Below are 18,288 nucleotides of genomic sequence, written 5' to 3' on the forward strand. Positions count from 1 at the left end.
CACAATATCCCAGTGGATTTAAAAAAACATATACTCAGTTTTGTATGTTGGAACAATATGGCTTCCTAACCGTTAATTGAGCATTTTGAAAAAAAGAAAGTGTCCCTTCTTCACAGAAGCGTCTAATGTCCAGTAGTAACCGTCAGGACCCTTTCACAATGCCCATCATTGAAAAGTCACGGCATCGAGAATGATCCACTACAGGTAGCTGTTCACAGTATGTGACATTTCTCTTAATGCAGTCACTTAAATATGTTTTTATGAGATGTCCGGCTAGTTTTATGACCACAAGGGAAAATGGTCAGATGTCTGGATTATAAGACTGTCAGGTAAGAGTATTATTCGGTCTTAGAAAGGAAGAAAGTTCTGACACGTTACGACACAGATGAACCTGAAGGACATACGCCGAGTGCAGTGAGCCAGCCGCACAAGGACAGGCACGATGGTCCCACGTGCATGCAGGAGTGAGAGCAGGCCTCAGGACACCGGCTGAGGGCAGCTGCCAGAGGGCAGGAAGCAGGACCCAGGAAGCTGTTGTATGCTGGGTTCGAGGTTGCAGTTGGGAAAGAAAGGAAAAGTTCTGCAGATGGAAGGCGGTGAGGGTGGCAAAGCAATGCAATGTGCTCAGCGTCACTGAGTGGTGCACTTAAACACAGACAAAGTAGTACATTTTACACTACATAGATTTACCACACACACATTTAATTTTATTTTCAGATTGTTTATGGCTAAGTATATGAAAATATAATTAATTTTTGTGTATTTATCTGTATCCCTACAAGCTTGCTGAACTTGTTTATTCTAGGTTTTTCAGTAAGTTAGTTAGGATTTTCTACATATGAATAAAGATCATTTTATTTCTTCCTTTCTGATCTGAATGCCTTTTATTTCTTTTCTTTTTTCTTTTTTTTTTTTTTTTTTTTTTTGCCTAAATGTCCCTGGCTAGAACCTTCAATCCTATGTTGAATTAAAATGGCAAGAAAGGACCTCCTTGACTTGTTCCTGACCTTGGGGAGGAAGCATAGCAGGACTGTGAGAAGCTAAGGGGAGTGCTGGGCAAGTGGGAGGGGAAACTAAGACAAGAAACTAAAATAAGGCCACACAGTCTGGGCACCTTGCAGCCACTTGTGAATCACAGGACCTTACCATCCCCAACCAAGGGCACCTGAGAGAAAATGGCTCACACCCTCCCTAAGCAGAGAACACACAGCTTAAATCACCCTGGCCTGGAAAACAGAGAACAAAGACCCAATGGATGCCATTTGTGCCAGCTAAACACAAGGACAGATGAAGTCCAAAAGCATTTGGATGGCAGTACTTGGGGGATATTAGGCAGAAAGATGACTGCTAGGACAGGAAAGGGGAAAAGGGAAAGGGGGAGGGGAAGTTCATCTCACCCACTAAACAAGGAAGTCAGTCATTTCAGGACTCACCAAACAAGGTGACCAAATGTATGTACAAACATTCCAAGATAAGTCACAACAGTGTAGAAGAGGACTTATTTTATTTTTTTAATCCTCACCCAAGGATTTTTTTTTTTTTTCATTAATTTTCAGATAGAGTGGAAGGGAGGGAGGAAGAGAGAGAAACATCAATGTGAGAGAAACACAGTGATTGGTTGCCTCCCTCACAACCTCAAACAAGGCTGGGGATTGAACTGCAACTGAGATATGTGCTCTTGACTGGACTCACACCTGTGACTCTTTGGTCCATGGGCCAACACTCTAACCACTGAGCTAAACCTAGCAGGACTAGAAGGGAACTTTGAAACATAGTCTGCTACCCAAGATATCTAGCAGGGAAGCTTTGAAACCTATGGGGTTGGGGGAGGTATAAAACCCTTGAACACCCACTAGGTGGTGTGCTCAGAATAGCTGAGTTGCCACTTGTGTTTTATGCTAAGTGTATTCTTAATAAATGGGCTTGCTTTTCTTCAACACTGCTGTCTGTAACTCTTCTGAATTTCTTCTCATAAGACTGACAAGAGCCAAGGAGGAGACAGCGTCTTGCTCTGACTCAAGAGGCTGTCTGGTAAAAAAAAAAAAAATCTAGTCTTTAATCATTAATTATGATGTAGCTGTGAGGTTTTCCTAGACATCCGTTATCAGGTTGGACATGTTCCTTCTACTCAGTTTGTTGAAAGTTTTTATCATAAAAACTTGTTGGACTTTATCAGGTGCTTTTTCTGCAACCATTGAGATGGTCACATGGTTTAAAATAATTTTTAATTAATGAAAATCATACTATATTGTTTTATAAAAAAATCTGTTCAATACATATAAGGCTAGAGTCTCCTCAGTTCTTCCCAGCCACTCCACAGTGCCCACTGTTGTCAGATTGCTGTGCTTCCTTTCAGGTATCTCCTATGCATGTTGTGCATGTATGTCTGTGCCTGTGCATGTGCATAGCCATCAAACATAGACAGAATGGCACTGTAATCAGAACAGCCTGGTACTGGCATGAGAACAAAACAGAGACCCCAGAAATAAACCCACACTTTTATGCTCAATTAATATTTGACAAAGAAGGCAAAAGCATACAATGGAGTAAAGACAGTCTCTTCAGTAAATGATGCTGAGAAAATTTAACAGTTACATGCAAAATAAATAAAACTAGACCATCCATTTACACCATACACAAGAATAAACTCAAAGGGAAAAAAAACAAACAAATGAGGCTACATCAAACTAAAAAGCTTCTGCACAGAAATAGAAACCATCGCCAAAGTAAAAAGGGAACCCACTGTATGGGAGAGCTATATTTACCTATGATACATCTGATAGGGGATTAATTTTCAGAATATATAAATAACTTATACAACTCAACACTAGGAAGACAAACAATCCAATTAAAAAATAGGCAAAAGACCTGAATAGACACTTCTCCAAAAAGGACATACAGATGGCCAATAGATATTTTAAAACATGCTCACCCTCACTAATCATCAGAGAGATGAAAATTGAAAACACAATGACATATCACCTCACACTAGTCAGAATAGTTACTATCAATAAATCAATAAACAATAAGTTTGGTGAATATGTGAAGAAAAGGAAACCCTAGTATACTGATGGTGAGAATGCAGACTGGTGCAGCCACTGTGAAAAACAGAATGGAATTACCTCAAAAAAACTAAAATTGGAACTGCGTTTTGACCCAGTGATCCCACTTCTGGAAATATATCCTAAGAATCCCAAAACACCAATCTGAAAGAATATATGTACCCCCATGTTCATAGCAGCATTATGTACAATATCCAAGATCTGGAATAGCCAAGAGTCCATCAGCAGATGAGTGAATAAAAAAGCTGTGGTACATCTCTACACAATGAAATACTACATGGCCATAAAAATAAAGGAAATCCTACTTTTTGAAACAACATGGATGGACCTAGAGATTATTATGCTAAGTGAAATAATTCAGTCAGAGAAAGACAAATACCATATGAGATCAGTTATATGTGGAATCTAACGAAAAAAATAAACTGATGAACAAAATAGAACCACATACATAGATACATGGAACAGACTGACAGCTGTCAGACTGGAGGGGGTTGGGGGAGCTGGGTGAAAGAAGGTGAAGAGATTAGCCAAAGAACATATATGCATAACCCATATGCACACACAACAGAGAGGTGAGGGCCAAGGAAGAGGTACAGGGGCTGAGTGGAGGTAGGCAAAGGGGGAGAAAATGGGGACATCTGTAATAGTTTCAACAATAAAATAAGTTAATATATACATATACAATATGCTTTAATAAACATAGTATAATGCACGTGAAATCTGCTCTCCCTTGGATGTCCTCTTGGTTCCAGCTGACACCCCAGTGCCCCGCCTTTCTTTTAAGGTCGAGATCAAATCTCCCTTGTCCACAGAGTTCTCCAAAACCACCCCACACATCAGACATCGTTTCCTTGCAGCCACAGCCGAGGGCCCTCCCCCGCCCCTGGCCCCTTTGGCTGTGAATTCAGCACAGCAGATGTTGGGCTCTGACTAGCCTGGGCGTTTGCATAGGCCCTGGAGGACATGCCCCACTGCTGTGTGGTGACAGCGCCACAGCCACAGTTGCTTCTAGCCACTGGACACCTTGTTACATGGCAGCGCCTGGGTGTGACGAGTTGAATGCATCTGTCTGACAAACTATGCTTTCATTCTGTGCCCGTAACACAGGCCCTTGTGTGGAGGGTGAGGTGGGGTATTTGGCTGCCTGAAAGAGTCGGGGTGCAAACAGCCCCTTTGGTTGTTCCATACTGGTTACATACTAGGCTTTGGGGTGTGATTCAGTTTCAAGAAAAGGCTTTGCTGTTTTAAAGAAACAAAATCTGAATATTAATATTTCATTGCATTTTTTCTTATTGTTTCATAAAAAGGAACATAAAGTAGAAAGTGAAATTGCTGACTTTAGTGTAAAAAATCTAAGTCTCACAAATGGAATACACGGATGACCAAGACGGAACTCAGAAAGTCCTCGGAAGCCAGGACTCTGGCCTGGGTCGGACACCCCTGACTTTACCCACCACTGCGTTCAGTTATGAAGGAAAAGGCCCACAATTATAACATGTGTGAAACTGTGAAAAGAAAATCTACACCATCAAAGATTATATCTGAATCATAGGGAATAACAGGATTTTGTAACTGGTTTCTTTGGGAACAGACTGCTCCTTATAACATGCAAGTCTATTATGTACCTTTCATACTTGACTTCGAGACCGGTGTTTTTAGGAATGTGTCACCTTCGAAAGCAGAGGAATAACTGGAAAGTATCACTTCCAGTGAGCTCCTTGTAATGGAGAACACTCCCATTTAATGGCCATGTAACAGATATTTTGTTGACTGATTAACTGATTGTAGCTCAATAGAGTTCATTTCACTTCTTTTTTTTAATCCTCACCGGAGGACATTTTTTGTTCAGATAAAGCGGGAGGGAGTGTGAGAGAGAAACATCGACGTGAAAGGGACACATCCAGTGATTGCCATCTACACGACACCAACCGGGGCCACAGACAAACTGCAACCGAGGCACCTGCCCTTAGCGGAAACAGAACCCGGGTCTCTCTAGATCAAAGGCCACCACTCTAACCGCTGAGCCAAACTGGTCAGGGCCATTTCACTTCTTGCTGGACACTGTTTGCTGGTGCGTTTGCCCGGTCTACATCATCTACACAGCCCCGGGGAGCGCATCAGTGTGAAGATGCTCGGCCTCCATGCAAATTTCCGCGACCTTCTCCTGTGGCGATCTCTGCCGCTGCGGAGATCCACTCTCACAACCCTCCCCGCGCCTGCCGCTGCGGAGATCCACTCTCACCGCCCTCCCCGCGCCTGCCGCGGCCGAGATCCACTCTCACCGCCCTCCCCGCGCCTGCCGCGGCCGAGATCCACTCTCACCGCCCTCCCCGCGCCTGCCGCGGCCGAGATCCACTCTCACCGCCCTCCCCGCGCCTGCCGCGGCCGAGATCCACTCTCACCGCCCTCCCCGCGCCTGCCGCGGCCGAGATCCACTCTCACCGCCCTCCCCGCGCCTGCCGCGGCCGAGATCCACTCTCACCGCCCTCCCCGCGCCTGCCGCGGCCGAGATCCACTCTCACCGCCCTCCCCGCGCCTGCCGCGGCCGAGATCCACTCTCACCGCCCTCCCCGCGCCTGCCGCGGCCGAGATCCACTCTCACCGCCCTCCCCGCGCCTGCCGCGGCCGAGATCCACTCTCACCGCCCTCCCCGCGCCTGCCGCTGCCGAGATCCACTCTCACCGCCCTCCCCGCGCCTGCCGCGGCCGAGATCCACTCTCACCGCCCTCCCCGCGCCTGCCGCGGCCGAGAAACACTCTCACCGCCCTCCCCACGTCTGCTGGTCACACGTGGGGGAAGCCTTGCCACTCTCCGTTCTCCTGGAACCTTCTTACCATGGAGAGTCTCACTGCCAGCTGACCAGAGAGGCTGCACACTTAGCACAAGACAGTCTCATATATATTTGTTAAGAATGTTAAAAAGTGTTCCCGTTATTCCACTTGACAACATCAATCAGGAGTTTTAGGAAAGAACTCACCTTCTGACCTAGAAATTTCACACCTAGAATTCCTTCCACATGAACAACCAGACAATGTGCAAAGGTGTCCGCATAGAGATACATACTGCACATTTACTATCATAGTGATAAACGGGAAGTTACCAATAGAAAAGTGTTAGAAAAGATGTTTTAAAAGAAAAGGTAGCCTGTCTGCCGTAGCTCAGTGGTTGAGTGTTGACCCATGCACCAAGTGGTCACCGGTTCTATTCCAGGCCAGGACACATGCCCAGGTTGTGGGCCCGATCCCCTGTGGGGGGCATGCAGGAGGCGGCCAATCAATGTTCTCTCTCATCGATGTTTCCATCTGTCTCTCCCTCTCCCTTCCTCTCTCTCTAAAAATCAATAAAGAAAAATAAATAAATAAAAGAAAAGGTAACTTTCTATATGTTACGTATTTATATGTAACGTATTTATGTTACGTATTTATATGATTTGGAAGTGTTTACACCAAAATGTCAACAATGATAATCTTTGGGTGATAGAGTTATCCGTGACTCAAAAACTTTTTTATTTGCTTTATGTGAATCATCTGGATTTCCTAATTTTTTTTTTTTTAATCCTCACTCGAGGACATTTTTCCATTTCTTGTTCAGATAGAATGGGAAGGAGAGAGAGTAAGGGAGACAGAGAGAAGCATCAATGTGAAAGGCACACATCGAGTGGCTGCCTCCTGCAGGGCCCAACCAGGGCAAGGGACAAACTGCAACCGAGGCACGTGCCCTTAACAGGAACCGAACCCGGGTCTTTCTGGACCGCAGGCCGACACTCTAACCGCTGAACCAAACGAGCCAGGGCTCTAATTTTTTAATAGATGAACATGTATTGCTATGTATGCAATTATTATTTTTTAATCCTCACCCGAGAATATGTTTTTATTGAGTTTAGAGAGAGAGGAAGGGAGAGAGAGAAACGCAGATCCGTCACACCTGACCCAGGACTGAACTGCACCTGGTTTATGTGCCCTGACCAGGAATTCAGCCCGCAACCATCTGGCATAAGGGATGATGCTACAAACAACTGAGCCACCCAGCCAGGCTGTACTATTATTTTTCAGGTAACACAGGCCAGTCAACCCAATTTTAAAAGGTCAGAGGGTAAGTTTAATGATCATTGCAAAATAAGTTTTGGTAAAAATTCTAAATCCCTCTTGAGAGGTATTTATGAAGAATCCTATTTCTGAGGTGGACGTTAGCTGTAACACCCTCTGTTTCACCACGGACCCCATCATCACACACCCCGGGGCGGCACCGCAGGACTCACCAGGTAGGCCCTCCAGAAGGCCTGGATGCTCAGCGCGGCCTCCTCCTCCGTCAGCAGCAGGGAGAGCGGGATGGGCGGCCGAGGGCTGGAAAGCAATGAAGATGGTCACAGGCCATGAGAACTACCCTTCAGCCGCTGTGCGGCCTCTGACAGCATCATGGCTTCCGATGTACAGCCTCCCCCACTCCTGTTCTCAGAAAGCACAATGTCACTCTTGATAAAGAAGTTTAGAATGGAGTTAGCATGTTTCATTTTGAAATCTGGGACGGGTGTTTCTGTTTCAGCCAGCACACTTATATCACTGTCAGCCTGCTCTGCTCTGAAGGACTGAGGTCCAGAGGTGTGTGTTAGTCCTGAAGGCGCGACACACATGCCAACAGCATGAGGCTATGCAGACAGAGCAGAGATGGAGCAGAGGAACCTTCACACACTGCATCACGACCCATAATGAAGGGCTTTTCCCAACTTTCTGTGGACGGGAAATTAGGCAATCTGCCTCCTTCCTGGAAGCAAAATACAGGAGCTTATCTGTGATCAGTGTGCGTTCTAGTTCAATGTGGCACAAATCAAGAACAGTTTTAAGTTCTACTACATCTTAATAAGGAGCAGAAATCTCAAGTGCTGGGTCAGTTAAGTGTCTGCTGGTGCAGGTTTTCAGATGAGGTGTGTTCTTGACCACAGACACCGTGCTCAGAACCTGAGCACACTGTCTTTCCTTTTCTCTCCTACGAGTTTACAAAAACACTAACTGCTGACGCTCTTACAAGTCTACTTAATTTTGATTCCTTCTCTCCCCAAAGCTCAGCTATCTCTGCCAAGCAGAAGCCGTGCTATTTCAGACGCACGACAAAAGCACAGCCTCTGAAAGGACATGGATCACACGCAGGCTGTGCCAGGATAGGCCCCAGACACCAGTCTGCATGGGACACCTGGGCACCCTGGTCCCCGCACTCTCCCATCACTTGAGCTTACATCAGTCCCATGGACAGAAAGGCTGACTAACGGGTGCCAGGTCACACAGCTTCTAAGTGGCCCAGAGCCACCCGATCCCAAAGCCCAGGCTTTACACCGGACCTCCGTGGGCACACAGCAGCCCGTCGGGCCCAGGCTGCGAGCTCACTGCCACAGCACCCGCCCCGCCAGGACCGGGGTGTTTACTCACCTCTAAACCTGGCTTTAAAAACCACCACTACCACCAGAACGCCTCGCCCTTCGTACAGTATGTGTGTGAGAATGAATGATACCAGAGCCAGGAAGAGTCACGGAAGTCACTTCCTGTGAGCAGTGTGGTCAGCAGTGTGGTTCTCCAGCCACATGGGTCCTTCCTTTCTAGGGTGCCAGTGAGGGAGGTCCTTCTACTTCTTTAGAGACAGTTCTACCCTCGAAATGATGGCATGTTGGAAACCTCTCTAGTGCTGTTTCCTGTTTCATTTGAATGAGGTGGTGGCTTCTTTCCTGGCTCTGCTTGGTGCGCACTGGTTCCTGTCCAGCAGCTGTTCTCCGGCTGCAGTGGGACAGCAGCATCTCGCTGGAGGCCGGCCCTGGAGGTGCGCCTACGCCCTGCTGTCCACACTCACTGTCCCTCTCTGCCCACTGTCCTTATTCTCTGAGTCTCAGTCACATCCCTTCAGTCATCCTCCTTTGCTAGTTAAAACCCAGGGGCTTCTAGGCAGACCTCAGGAGACCTTGGCAGCCTGCAGTGAACTTAGCAGTGATGCCGTCATGAGTTAACACTCACTGATACTTTCTGAGGGCTTCCCGACTCCCCACCCCACTCAACCTCGCCCTGAGCTCCAGCTGTGCTGTCTCCAGGACACTGCCAGGCAGGCTGTTCTCTGCCCCAGGGCAACCAGCTGGGCAGGGTGAGCAGGACCCTTCCTGGCTCTGCTCCGTAGGCCATGCCTGGTGAGGGCTGGTCAGGGCTGGTGAGGGCTGCAGCTGCCCTGGCCAGGAGTGTCTTTTCCTGATTTTCTCAAAGGCACATTGGGGTTGGGGGCCTGACACCTCTTTTTCCTAATTCACTCGTATGCTTCCTTCCCATCTCCACTCGAAAGCTCCTGAAAGCTGTCCTGGACTAGGTCAGGGCCCAGGGGAGCTCTGTGCCATTTTCCTTCCTAGTCCTTGGCCCAATTTGGAGACAGAATTCTGTGTGATTACCTAATTAGTGCCCGAGTCCTCAACTGAACTGAGAGCACCCGAAGGCTGTGAGTTCCTCCTGGTAGCTCGTGCTCAGGAGCTGGGCAGAGCAGACACTCACGACCTGCTGTGGAAAGGCCCCCACGCGTGGCACAGTGTGCCCGCGCTCTCCACACGCGAGTCCCTCGGATGCTCACAACACGAAGAGCATTATTGTCCTTCTTTCAGAGTGAGGAAACTGAGGCACAGAGGATGGAGGGCCTCGTTCACTTCCTGCCAACAACGCAAACTGGCCAGGAAAAGGAGAATGCCGGAGAAGGGGAGGGCCGCCCACAGGCGCTGGAGGGAAGAGGGTCTCACGGCGGCTCGCGTCCGACAGAGGAAACTGTCACCCGGCCTGAAGGAAACAAGGGAGCTGTGTCCCCGGAGAACGCCCTCTTCGTGAACCTCACCGCAGAAACGGTCCACAGGGAAACCCAGTGTCAGGACAGCAGGGCCTGGGGCACGTGCCGCGCCTGGGGACACCTTTCCTTTTGCCAGCAATCTCCCTGCGCGCTGCGGTTTTCTCCACTGGTCCGCGAGGCCCTCGAAGGGGCCGTCTTTCTGCTCCGGGGTAGAATGAGACAGGGCAGCTGCCATCTGGGACCCCCAGGCGGAGCCAGTGGTGATGAAACCTCCAGCCGCTCTGCATCCCTGTGCTTCCAGTGTGACGTGAGATTTCTAACGAGCCTCTACGCAGTGCAGTGAGGCCACCTTCCGTGGCCTCCCTGCTTCCACAGCTACATAAGGGGTGCTGTGTCATTCTCAAACCGGGAATAAGCACGACAGAAACAAAGTGATCAGCCCCCGGGAGCCATCAGCCGTCCAGCAGGCCAGCTAGCGATTGGAGGACAAGCAGGCCCTTGCTCTCTCTCAGAATCAGTGCAACTGGCTTCAGGTCAAATAAAAATGAGAGACTGAGTAGAGCAGCCGCTTGTCACAGGACAGCCAGGCGGGCGACAGGAGCCTGTCTGCCACAGGCAGCACGAGCCCCCTGGGTCTAAGTGAGACACCCCAGAGCAGACGGCTCTCCCTGCCGGAGAGCAGGACCGTGCTGCCGCGTGTCCGTCCAATAAGATGGTCTTACTGGTAATGCTCACTTGCCATGTTCTTCTTTTCCCCCAGAATTAAATCTATCTGAATCTCGAGAATCAGCATTTAATTCTGAGCGGGAACAAGAATTCCTTCTTCTGATTGTGTGTGTGTCTGATTGGATGCCACATAAAATAAGCAGGGCCTAAAGAAGTGCAGTGTACTTACAAAACACCCACAAGAATCTGAGAATCTAGTCTTGATTAATTTCTCCCTCCAGAATGAATACAAGAGGTACCTTCTATTATGCATTTAAGCAAAATGAAGCAGAACAGAGAAAAGCTTATTTTGTGCTGAAGACTGTATCTCAGGGTCCGAATTCCAGCACTTTCCTCAGGCAGGGACCGAAGCTGTCTCCTTGGCCCAGGAGAGAACGGCCTAGATGCAAAGCCACTGCTCCTGAAGCCTCCGCAGGGTGTCTGCCTGGGGCAGCAGGGGACGCTGGCCCCGGCGGCCCCCGTGGGTCCCCACCCATCCCTACTGAAGACGGCACAGTCTTGCCTAGTGAGCTCCAGGTGTTTGGAAGTACGACCGAGGTTGCCCGGAACGGTCCATCCGGACCCGAGTCTCACAGGAGCCTTTCAGCCAGCCTTCTAGGATGCAAGGAGCAGCTCCCGAATCCTGCCTGTCCAGTGGCCTCAGAGCACCTGAGAAGTCACAGCACCAGGTGTGACCTGCTCTTGCCGGCTCAGCAGCCCCACCTGGAAAATCACACGCAGGTATCACCCAGCATCAGGTGCGCCAGTCTCCAGGGAAACACGGGACAAGGCCCTTTCTACCACCCTTCCCTGGAGCTGACACAGGCCCACTGACCAGTCCTTAACGACCTGCTGCAGGACCACCGCTCACCTGAGGGTGCATGTGTGACCATGGTAAAACCAGGGTGGTGAGACTTCGGCTTTTATACATATGCTCAGATTGCTCTGCTGTTTGTCCCCGTCCTCCTGCTCCGAGTGGTGAGCCCAGGCGAGGGGGTGGGTGTGGGGAAAGCAGCCCTGCCAGCTTCCCAGCCACTGGAGGGGATCTAAGCTGGTTCTCTGCCACGGATCCTTTCTACGTGGCAGTGGGAAGCCTCCTAAGTAACATGGGTTTAATAAAGGTAAATGCATAAGATTAAAAAGCAAACTGGTCCTGGCCGGTTTGGCTCAGCGGTTAGAGCGTCAGCCTGCGGTCCAGAGAGACCCGGGTTCGGTTCCCGCTAAGAGCACGTACCTCAGTTGCAGTTTGTCCCCGGCCCTGGTTGGATCGTGTGGGTGGCAGCCACTCGATGTGTCCCTTTCACATGGATGTTTCTCTCTCTTTCTCGCTCCCTCCCTCCTGCTCTATCTGAACAAAATATGGAAAAATGTCCTTGGGTGAGGATTAAAAAAAAAAAGCAAACTGACTATATTGAAACACAGTCACCGAGATGTTAAAAAGTGATGACGAGTAACGTATTGCTCCTGAACTGTGCGGTGGGCAGGACAAGCCGGTGCAGCTCGGGACCAGCGGCGTCTGAGAGCAGTGGCTCATGGGATGGACACTCGCAGCCACGTCACTGCCTGCACTGTGACATGGACATATCTGGTGGCTGCTGGTGACAAGACCACAGGGACACGCAGGTGCGGCCAAGGTTCACGGCCAGTTAGACCAGTGAGAATAGAGGCCCCCCTGCCTTCAGGGGTCCCTGGATCAGAGACAGCTGTGGCTGGGCCTGGGCAAAGGTGGAATGAGGAGCTTTACTCCCAGGCTGGTGCTGAAGATGAAGGATTTAGAAATAAAGGAGACGAATCTAAACCGTGAACGAGACTACACAAAAACAGAGTGACCAGAAGTTGTGGAATTTGGCCCCAAAAGTTATTAAATGGCAGCCTCCCAAACGGAAGACAGATTCCATGTACTGTGCCGGGACACAAAGAAGTAAGAGTTTTGTATTTTATTCCCAGTAAGTTGTGATTCTCCACTAAACCCATCACATTTCCAAGCATAACTTCCAGCCGCCCCTCCGCTTCAGTGACAGCCCCCTCCAGAGAGCCGCTTTGGCCAGACATTGAAGGCATCCCAGGCCTGTCTCACCCCACACACCCAGCAGTAAGTCTGGGCTCCAACGTCAGAGAAGACCCCAAATCCGCTCTCTCCTACCACCTCCTCGGCCCCGGCTCTCAGAGCTGACTGCAGTCAGCGCCTGTCCAGCCACCAGAGAGATCTTTTCAAAGATAAACTTGATCATTCCACCCTTCTGCACAAAACCCTCCCGTGGTTTCCTATCACAGTCAGAAGAAAGAAGAAAAGTCCGAGCCCTGTCATGCATCCAGGCCCCACTGCCCTGGCCTCTCTCAGGCTCTCTGTCCCCTGCCTCTGGGGCCAGGCCTCCTGCTGCAGGGCCTGCGTGGGGCTGCCCCTCTGGAACCTGGCCTCCGCCCTCACAAGGGCTGGCCCCTGCCTGCCACTCGAGCCCTGTGTACCTGTCCTGCCACGGTGAGCCGTTCCCAGCACCCGCACCCAGAACACTGGGCCTCGCGCCTGCCTGCACGGCGGGATCTCCTACCGCAGTGAGTCTGTCTGCCTGTCACAGTGCGTCCTCCCACCACCATGGGCCTGAGACTCCCTCTCGTTCTCCTCTCTACTCCTGGAACCTGGAGAAGTGCCTGGGACAAAGCAGGATTTAATAAACAGTTTCAAAGGAATGGACATCATTACAGATAAGGAAATCGAGAACTCTCCTTAGTGTCAGAATGTGTCGGGAGAGATCTGACGTTGCACCGCACATTCTGACTTCCACTTGCATGGTCAAGCTTACCATGGTTCACGGTGGTAAGACAGAGACTCTTCTCTCAAGATTACGGACAAAATTAAACGCCGGCTCTGAGCCCTCTTACAGTTGCCCAGGTGGACCTAGCACTATTGTCCCAGGGTCCTGATGAGAGAGGCGGAGGGAGATGACCCCACAGAAGTAGGAGCTGTGACGACGGAAACAAGGTCAGAGTGGTGCCAGGAGGGTCCCCAGGCCCAGGGACAGGCGGCCTCCAGACGCGGAAAATGCAGGAACACGAATCTCCCCAGAGCCTCCAGAGGGACAGATTTGGGCTGCTCGCCTCCAGAACTACAAGGGAGTCAAGTTGTGTTGTTTTAAGGTACCGATTTTGGGGTGATTTCTTTAGAAACAAATAGACCAACTAGTAAATGGCAGAGCTACAATGGACTCAGCTATGTCTGCCATTGCCTCGCATGGGTCCCACACTTGCTCCCAAAGAGCTGCCTAGAAACAGTAGGAGGGGGAGGGGTGCTGCCGGCTTCAGGGCCACCCACACCCAGGCCTCCAGCAGAGGAGAGGCACTCAGAAGGCCCAGCCTCCGGAGCCCTGGATTCGGATACAGCTCTCCTTCCTGCTCGAAGACCAACGCTGACATGAGGAGCAAACACAATTCCTGGTCTGCACAGGACTCTCCAGACTGAGATCATGGAGACAGAGGTCTACCTGGCCATGGACAAAATAAGTGAAAAGGCTTCTTTCATTCAACAGGGGAGGACAGCTCCTTCTCTGCCAGGCCATCGTTTAACTATGATCTCCAGGGCCAAATGCACGCTGCTCACTGTGCCACTCTGGGGGCATGCGGACCCTGGGGGCATGGGGACCCTGGGGGCACGGGCACTCTGGGGGCACGGGCACCCAGGGACACGGGCATCTTCGGCCGCACTGTGACCACAAGCCAGCACCCTGTCACACGGCGGGCTTGTCCTCAGACGACTGGCGGCACTTCCGTGTGCACCTCGGCTCTGGTTACGGGGCCCTTCCAGTGCCACGGCAGCAGTGAGGTCATGTTCCTTTTGTTTATCTGAGGGGAGAACTCTGCTGAAAAGACACTTCGCCCAAAGCAACCTCGTCTTTTCTCTCCTAAAACACAATCTTTGTTTCATTGAAGGTCTCAGCTTTAAAGATGCCTTTCATAACCTTCTCCCTGGGGACATGGACCAGATGGGCAGCACTGCAGTTTTGTTCCTGTGCTTATTTAGTAATTTATTCTTGCAAATGAATCTGACCGATACTTTTTGGTTAAAATAAAAAGCAAACCTCTTCCTGCTCTTAATGACAGAAAATAATTTCATCGCTTCTGACTGATGGGTTGATCCAGACTGTACACTACAAAGGAGGGTGTTAGAGCCATGAACAGGAAAAAAGCCACCAGGAGATGTGCCGTCTACCCTGGAGAGGGAGAATACCTGCGGGAGCTTGGACCGAGCGGGCAGTGCTGTGTGGCTGTGCCCTGGTCACTCAGTTCCCTGAGAGGGAGCCCTGCACCCTGCTCTTGGCCACAGGCCTTCCGAGTGCTCTGTCGGGTGGGCAGTGCCCTGCACCCTGCTCTTGGCCACAGGCCTTCCGAGTGCTCTGTCGAGTGGGCAGTGCCCTGCACCCTGCTCTTGGCCACAGGCCTTCCGAGGGCTCTGTCGACTGGGCAGTGCCCTGCACCCTGCTCTTGGCCACAGGCCTTCCGAGTGCTCCGTCTGGGGGGCAGTGCCCTGCACCCTGCTCTTGGCCACAGGCCTTCCGAGTGCTCTGTCGAGTGGGCAGTGCCCTGCACCCTGCTCTTGGCCACAGGCCTTCCGAGTGCTCCGTCTGGGGGGCAGTGCCCTGCACCCTGCTCTTGGCCACAGGCCTTCCGAGTGCTCCGTCTGGGGGGCAGTGCCCTGCACCCTGCTCTTGGCCACAGGCCTTCCGAGTGCTCCGTCTGGGGGGCAGTGCCCTGCACCCTGCTCTTGGCCACAGGCCTTCCGAGTGCTCTGTCGGGTGGGCAGTGCCCTGCACCCTGCTCTTGGCCACAGGCCTTCCGAGTGCTCCGTCTGGGGGGCAGTGCCCTGCACCTTGCTCTTGGCCACAGGCCTTCCGAGTGCTCCGTCGGGTGGGCAGTGCCCTGCACCCTGCTCTTGGCCACAGGCCTTCCGAGTGCTCCGTCTGGGGGGCAGTGCCCTGCACCCTGCTCTTGGCCACAGGCCTTCTGAGTGCTCCGTCTGGGGGGCAGTGCCCTGCACCCTGCTCTTGGCCACAGGCCTTCCGAGTGCTCCGTCTGGGGGGCAGTGCCCTGCACCCTGCTCTTGGCCACAGGCCTTCCGAGTGCTCTGTCGGGTGGGCCCTGCACCCTGCTCTTGGCTACATGCCTTCCGAGTGCTCCGTCTGGTGGGCAGTGCCCTGCAGCATGGCAGTGGCGCTCGGCCCGGGCCCTGTGCTGGCCACGAAATGTGAGCAGAAGTAAGCTTGCCCTGTGTAGGCCGCGCTCTCCCCTCCAGGTCCCAGGATGGAGAGGCATGCAGCAACGCCACAGGTGACAGGCAGCCAGCACACGACAGTGTGGAGAGCAAACCTCCGTGTTCTAGGCTCCGAGACTGGAGAGTGGTCGCTGCAGCAGAACCCAGAGAAAGCTGATAATACAGAGAACGGGAGTAGCTGGGCAAGCACCATGTAGGAACACATTTCAGCTAGGGCTCTTTTGTTTACGAGTATTAAAAACCGAACTCAAACTGGTCTAAGCAAAGAAAAAAAGAAAAAGTATTTATTGGCTCACTAATGAATAGGGTAGGGCTGGCTTTCGGGTGGCCTGACAGAGAGGTCCAATGCAGGGGGACCCAGGCCTTGGCCCCCTCAGCCTGCTGTGTGTCAGGCACAGTCTCTAGGTGGTCGCCCTCAGCAGCTCAAGGCTTATCACCTCAAAGCTCCCAGACTGCAGGGAAAGAGAGAACATCTTTCCCGGTTGCTTCTGGAAAAATCTCTGGATTGTCTCTGACTGAACCAGTTTGGGGTGAGCATATTGATCAGGCGGCTTATCGTCCAGTCAGAACCATGGTGGGAGCAGCTTGCTCACTACATGAACCAGATGGGGCTGATCCCCCAGGAACACACGACATTCTGCAGCCAAGAGAACGGGGAAATTAGTGCAAGGCCGAACAACATAAATGTCTACCACAGAGCCAGAAAACGGGATAAGAAGAAATAGAAAAAATACTCTTTAGTTCTGTAATTGTTCTTAATTCTTCAAGTCCCTCTGTGGACAACAGGAAACCTACACAATTACAAAGAAGGAAAGAAAGCTATGTTCCCACTGTACAGAGTGAGACATCCTTTAGGAGACTTTTCAGGTGCAGATCAGCCTAGACTTTCAACATTTCCTTCCACAAATATGTGTGTTTTATATAGGGTAAATCTTATCTTTTAAATCTAAAATAATTTTTAAAAGGCTTGTCAATGCCCCTGGCTACATATAAATGCAGTGTTGACTGAGGAGGGATGGACAGATTGAGGAGTGTGTTAATTACGTGGAAAGTCTATGAGGGGCTGTGATCTCTGTGATAAGCACTCCAGCTCCCCACGATCCCAGCCACCCAGCAGTTGGTTTGGGGCCAGGTGAAAGCAGAGCCCGGAGAGACCTAAGCAGACACTTTGGAAGTGGGTGCCTCCTCCATTCTCTGCTTCAGTGACCTCAAAGACCCCACATTCTCCATGACTGCACTGTAGGACAGGGCTGCCCAGTCTGGCCAGGCACTGCGTGAGCAAACCAGCTGGGACTGGGTTAGGCGACTGGTACTCTGGTCCTGGTATAACTGCAGCCTGGCCTCGCCTGGCCCAGTACAACGAGGAGAGGAATACTGCCTGCCTTCAGGGCTGTTATAGCAGTTAAATTAGGCAATATTTACAAACGGTTCAGAGCTGTACTTGACTAAACATTATATAAATGCTTAGCCAGTAGCTAGGCAGACATACAGAGACAGACGGACAGACGGACAAAAGGAGGGAGGTCTCCATGAGCTGCTCATGTTATGAGGGGCACATAAGCCAGAACCACCACGGAAAAGCCGAGTCTGTGCTGATGTCAGGCTTCAGCTCTGGAGCGGAATCACTTGCACTTAAAAATTCTCCTCTTGGAGGATGTGAAAATGGAGGCGGAGTGAATGGAATCTACACAGCCGATATCCCAGGACCAAAAGGGAATTACAACTAAAACAAAGACAAATCCTCAGAAAAAAGCAACAGAAAAGCAGCAGGACGGGACCATATAACCAGGGACACTGGAAGGATCTGCAGAGGCGTGAGAGGGTGGCGGGCTGGGAGCCCACGAACAGCAGCCGTTGTAGCTGTGAGCAGGGCCTTCCGGGAATAAAGACCAAGCCTGCTCCACAGCACAGAGGGCTGGGACAGAGCACTAAAATAGCCACAGCCACTCACCTGGGGGCTACGGCAGAGGGAGGGCAGACTGTGCTGGAACTCTGTGGGGACACCCGGGATTTGGAGGGCACTCAGAGTTTTTGCTGAGTTTTGGCAACAAAAAATGGTGGCCAGCTCCTTCCCAGAGCTATGGGGAAAGCGGCAGCTCCCCCACCTCAGAGATTCAGCCTTTCCCAGGTGAGGCAAAGAAATGCAAATTGAGGCTCTTTAATAACCAGCATCTATCCCAGCCTCTGGAAATCCCCTTATGTAGAACACCAGGACTACATTCCAAGGCAATGAGTAACTGAGACTACTAACCACCAGGAAAAAGCTAGAGGATAACTGAACCTTTCCTGGGCTTACAAATCTACCCAGGAAAGTAAGACTTGATGGTGGCGTTTAATGTGGGACATCCCAAGCTGATTCAAAACCAGTAGAGGGAGCCACAAATAGCAGAACACCAACACCCACAGGGAAAATCTGGCAGGCTCCAAAACCCACTGAGATAGCCAAAATCATGAAACAAA

At 51.0% G+C, this 18,288-nt stretch overlaps 1 protein-coding gene across 1 annotated transcript in view; it reads right to left on the reverse strand.

Annotated features, from left to right (window-relative positions):
• The window catches only part of IQCK (IQ motif containing K), a 103,082-nt gene that overhangs the window by 45,176 nt on the left and 39,618 nt on the right, over nucleotides 1–18,288 (reverse strand). Inside the window, exon 7 of the mRNA XM_036279781.1 lies at nucleotides 7,321–7,405. Within this exon, the coding sequence (XP_036135674.1) occupies nucleotides 7,321–7,405 (85 nt within the window). The remainder of the gene's footprint in view (nucleotides 1–7,320; nucleotides 7,406–18,288) is intronic.

This window comes from Molossus molossus, unplaced genomic scaffold (assembly GCF_014108415.1).
Source record: "Molossus molossus isolate mMolMol1 unplaced genomic scaffold, mMolMol1.p scaffold_m16_p_3, whole genome shotgun sequence".
NCBI lineage: Eukaryota > Metazoa > Chordata > Mammalia > Chiroptera > Molossidae > Molossus > Molossus molossus.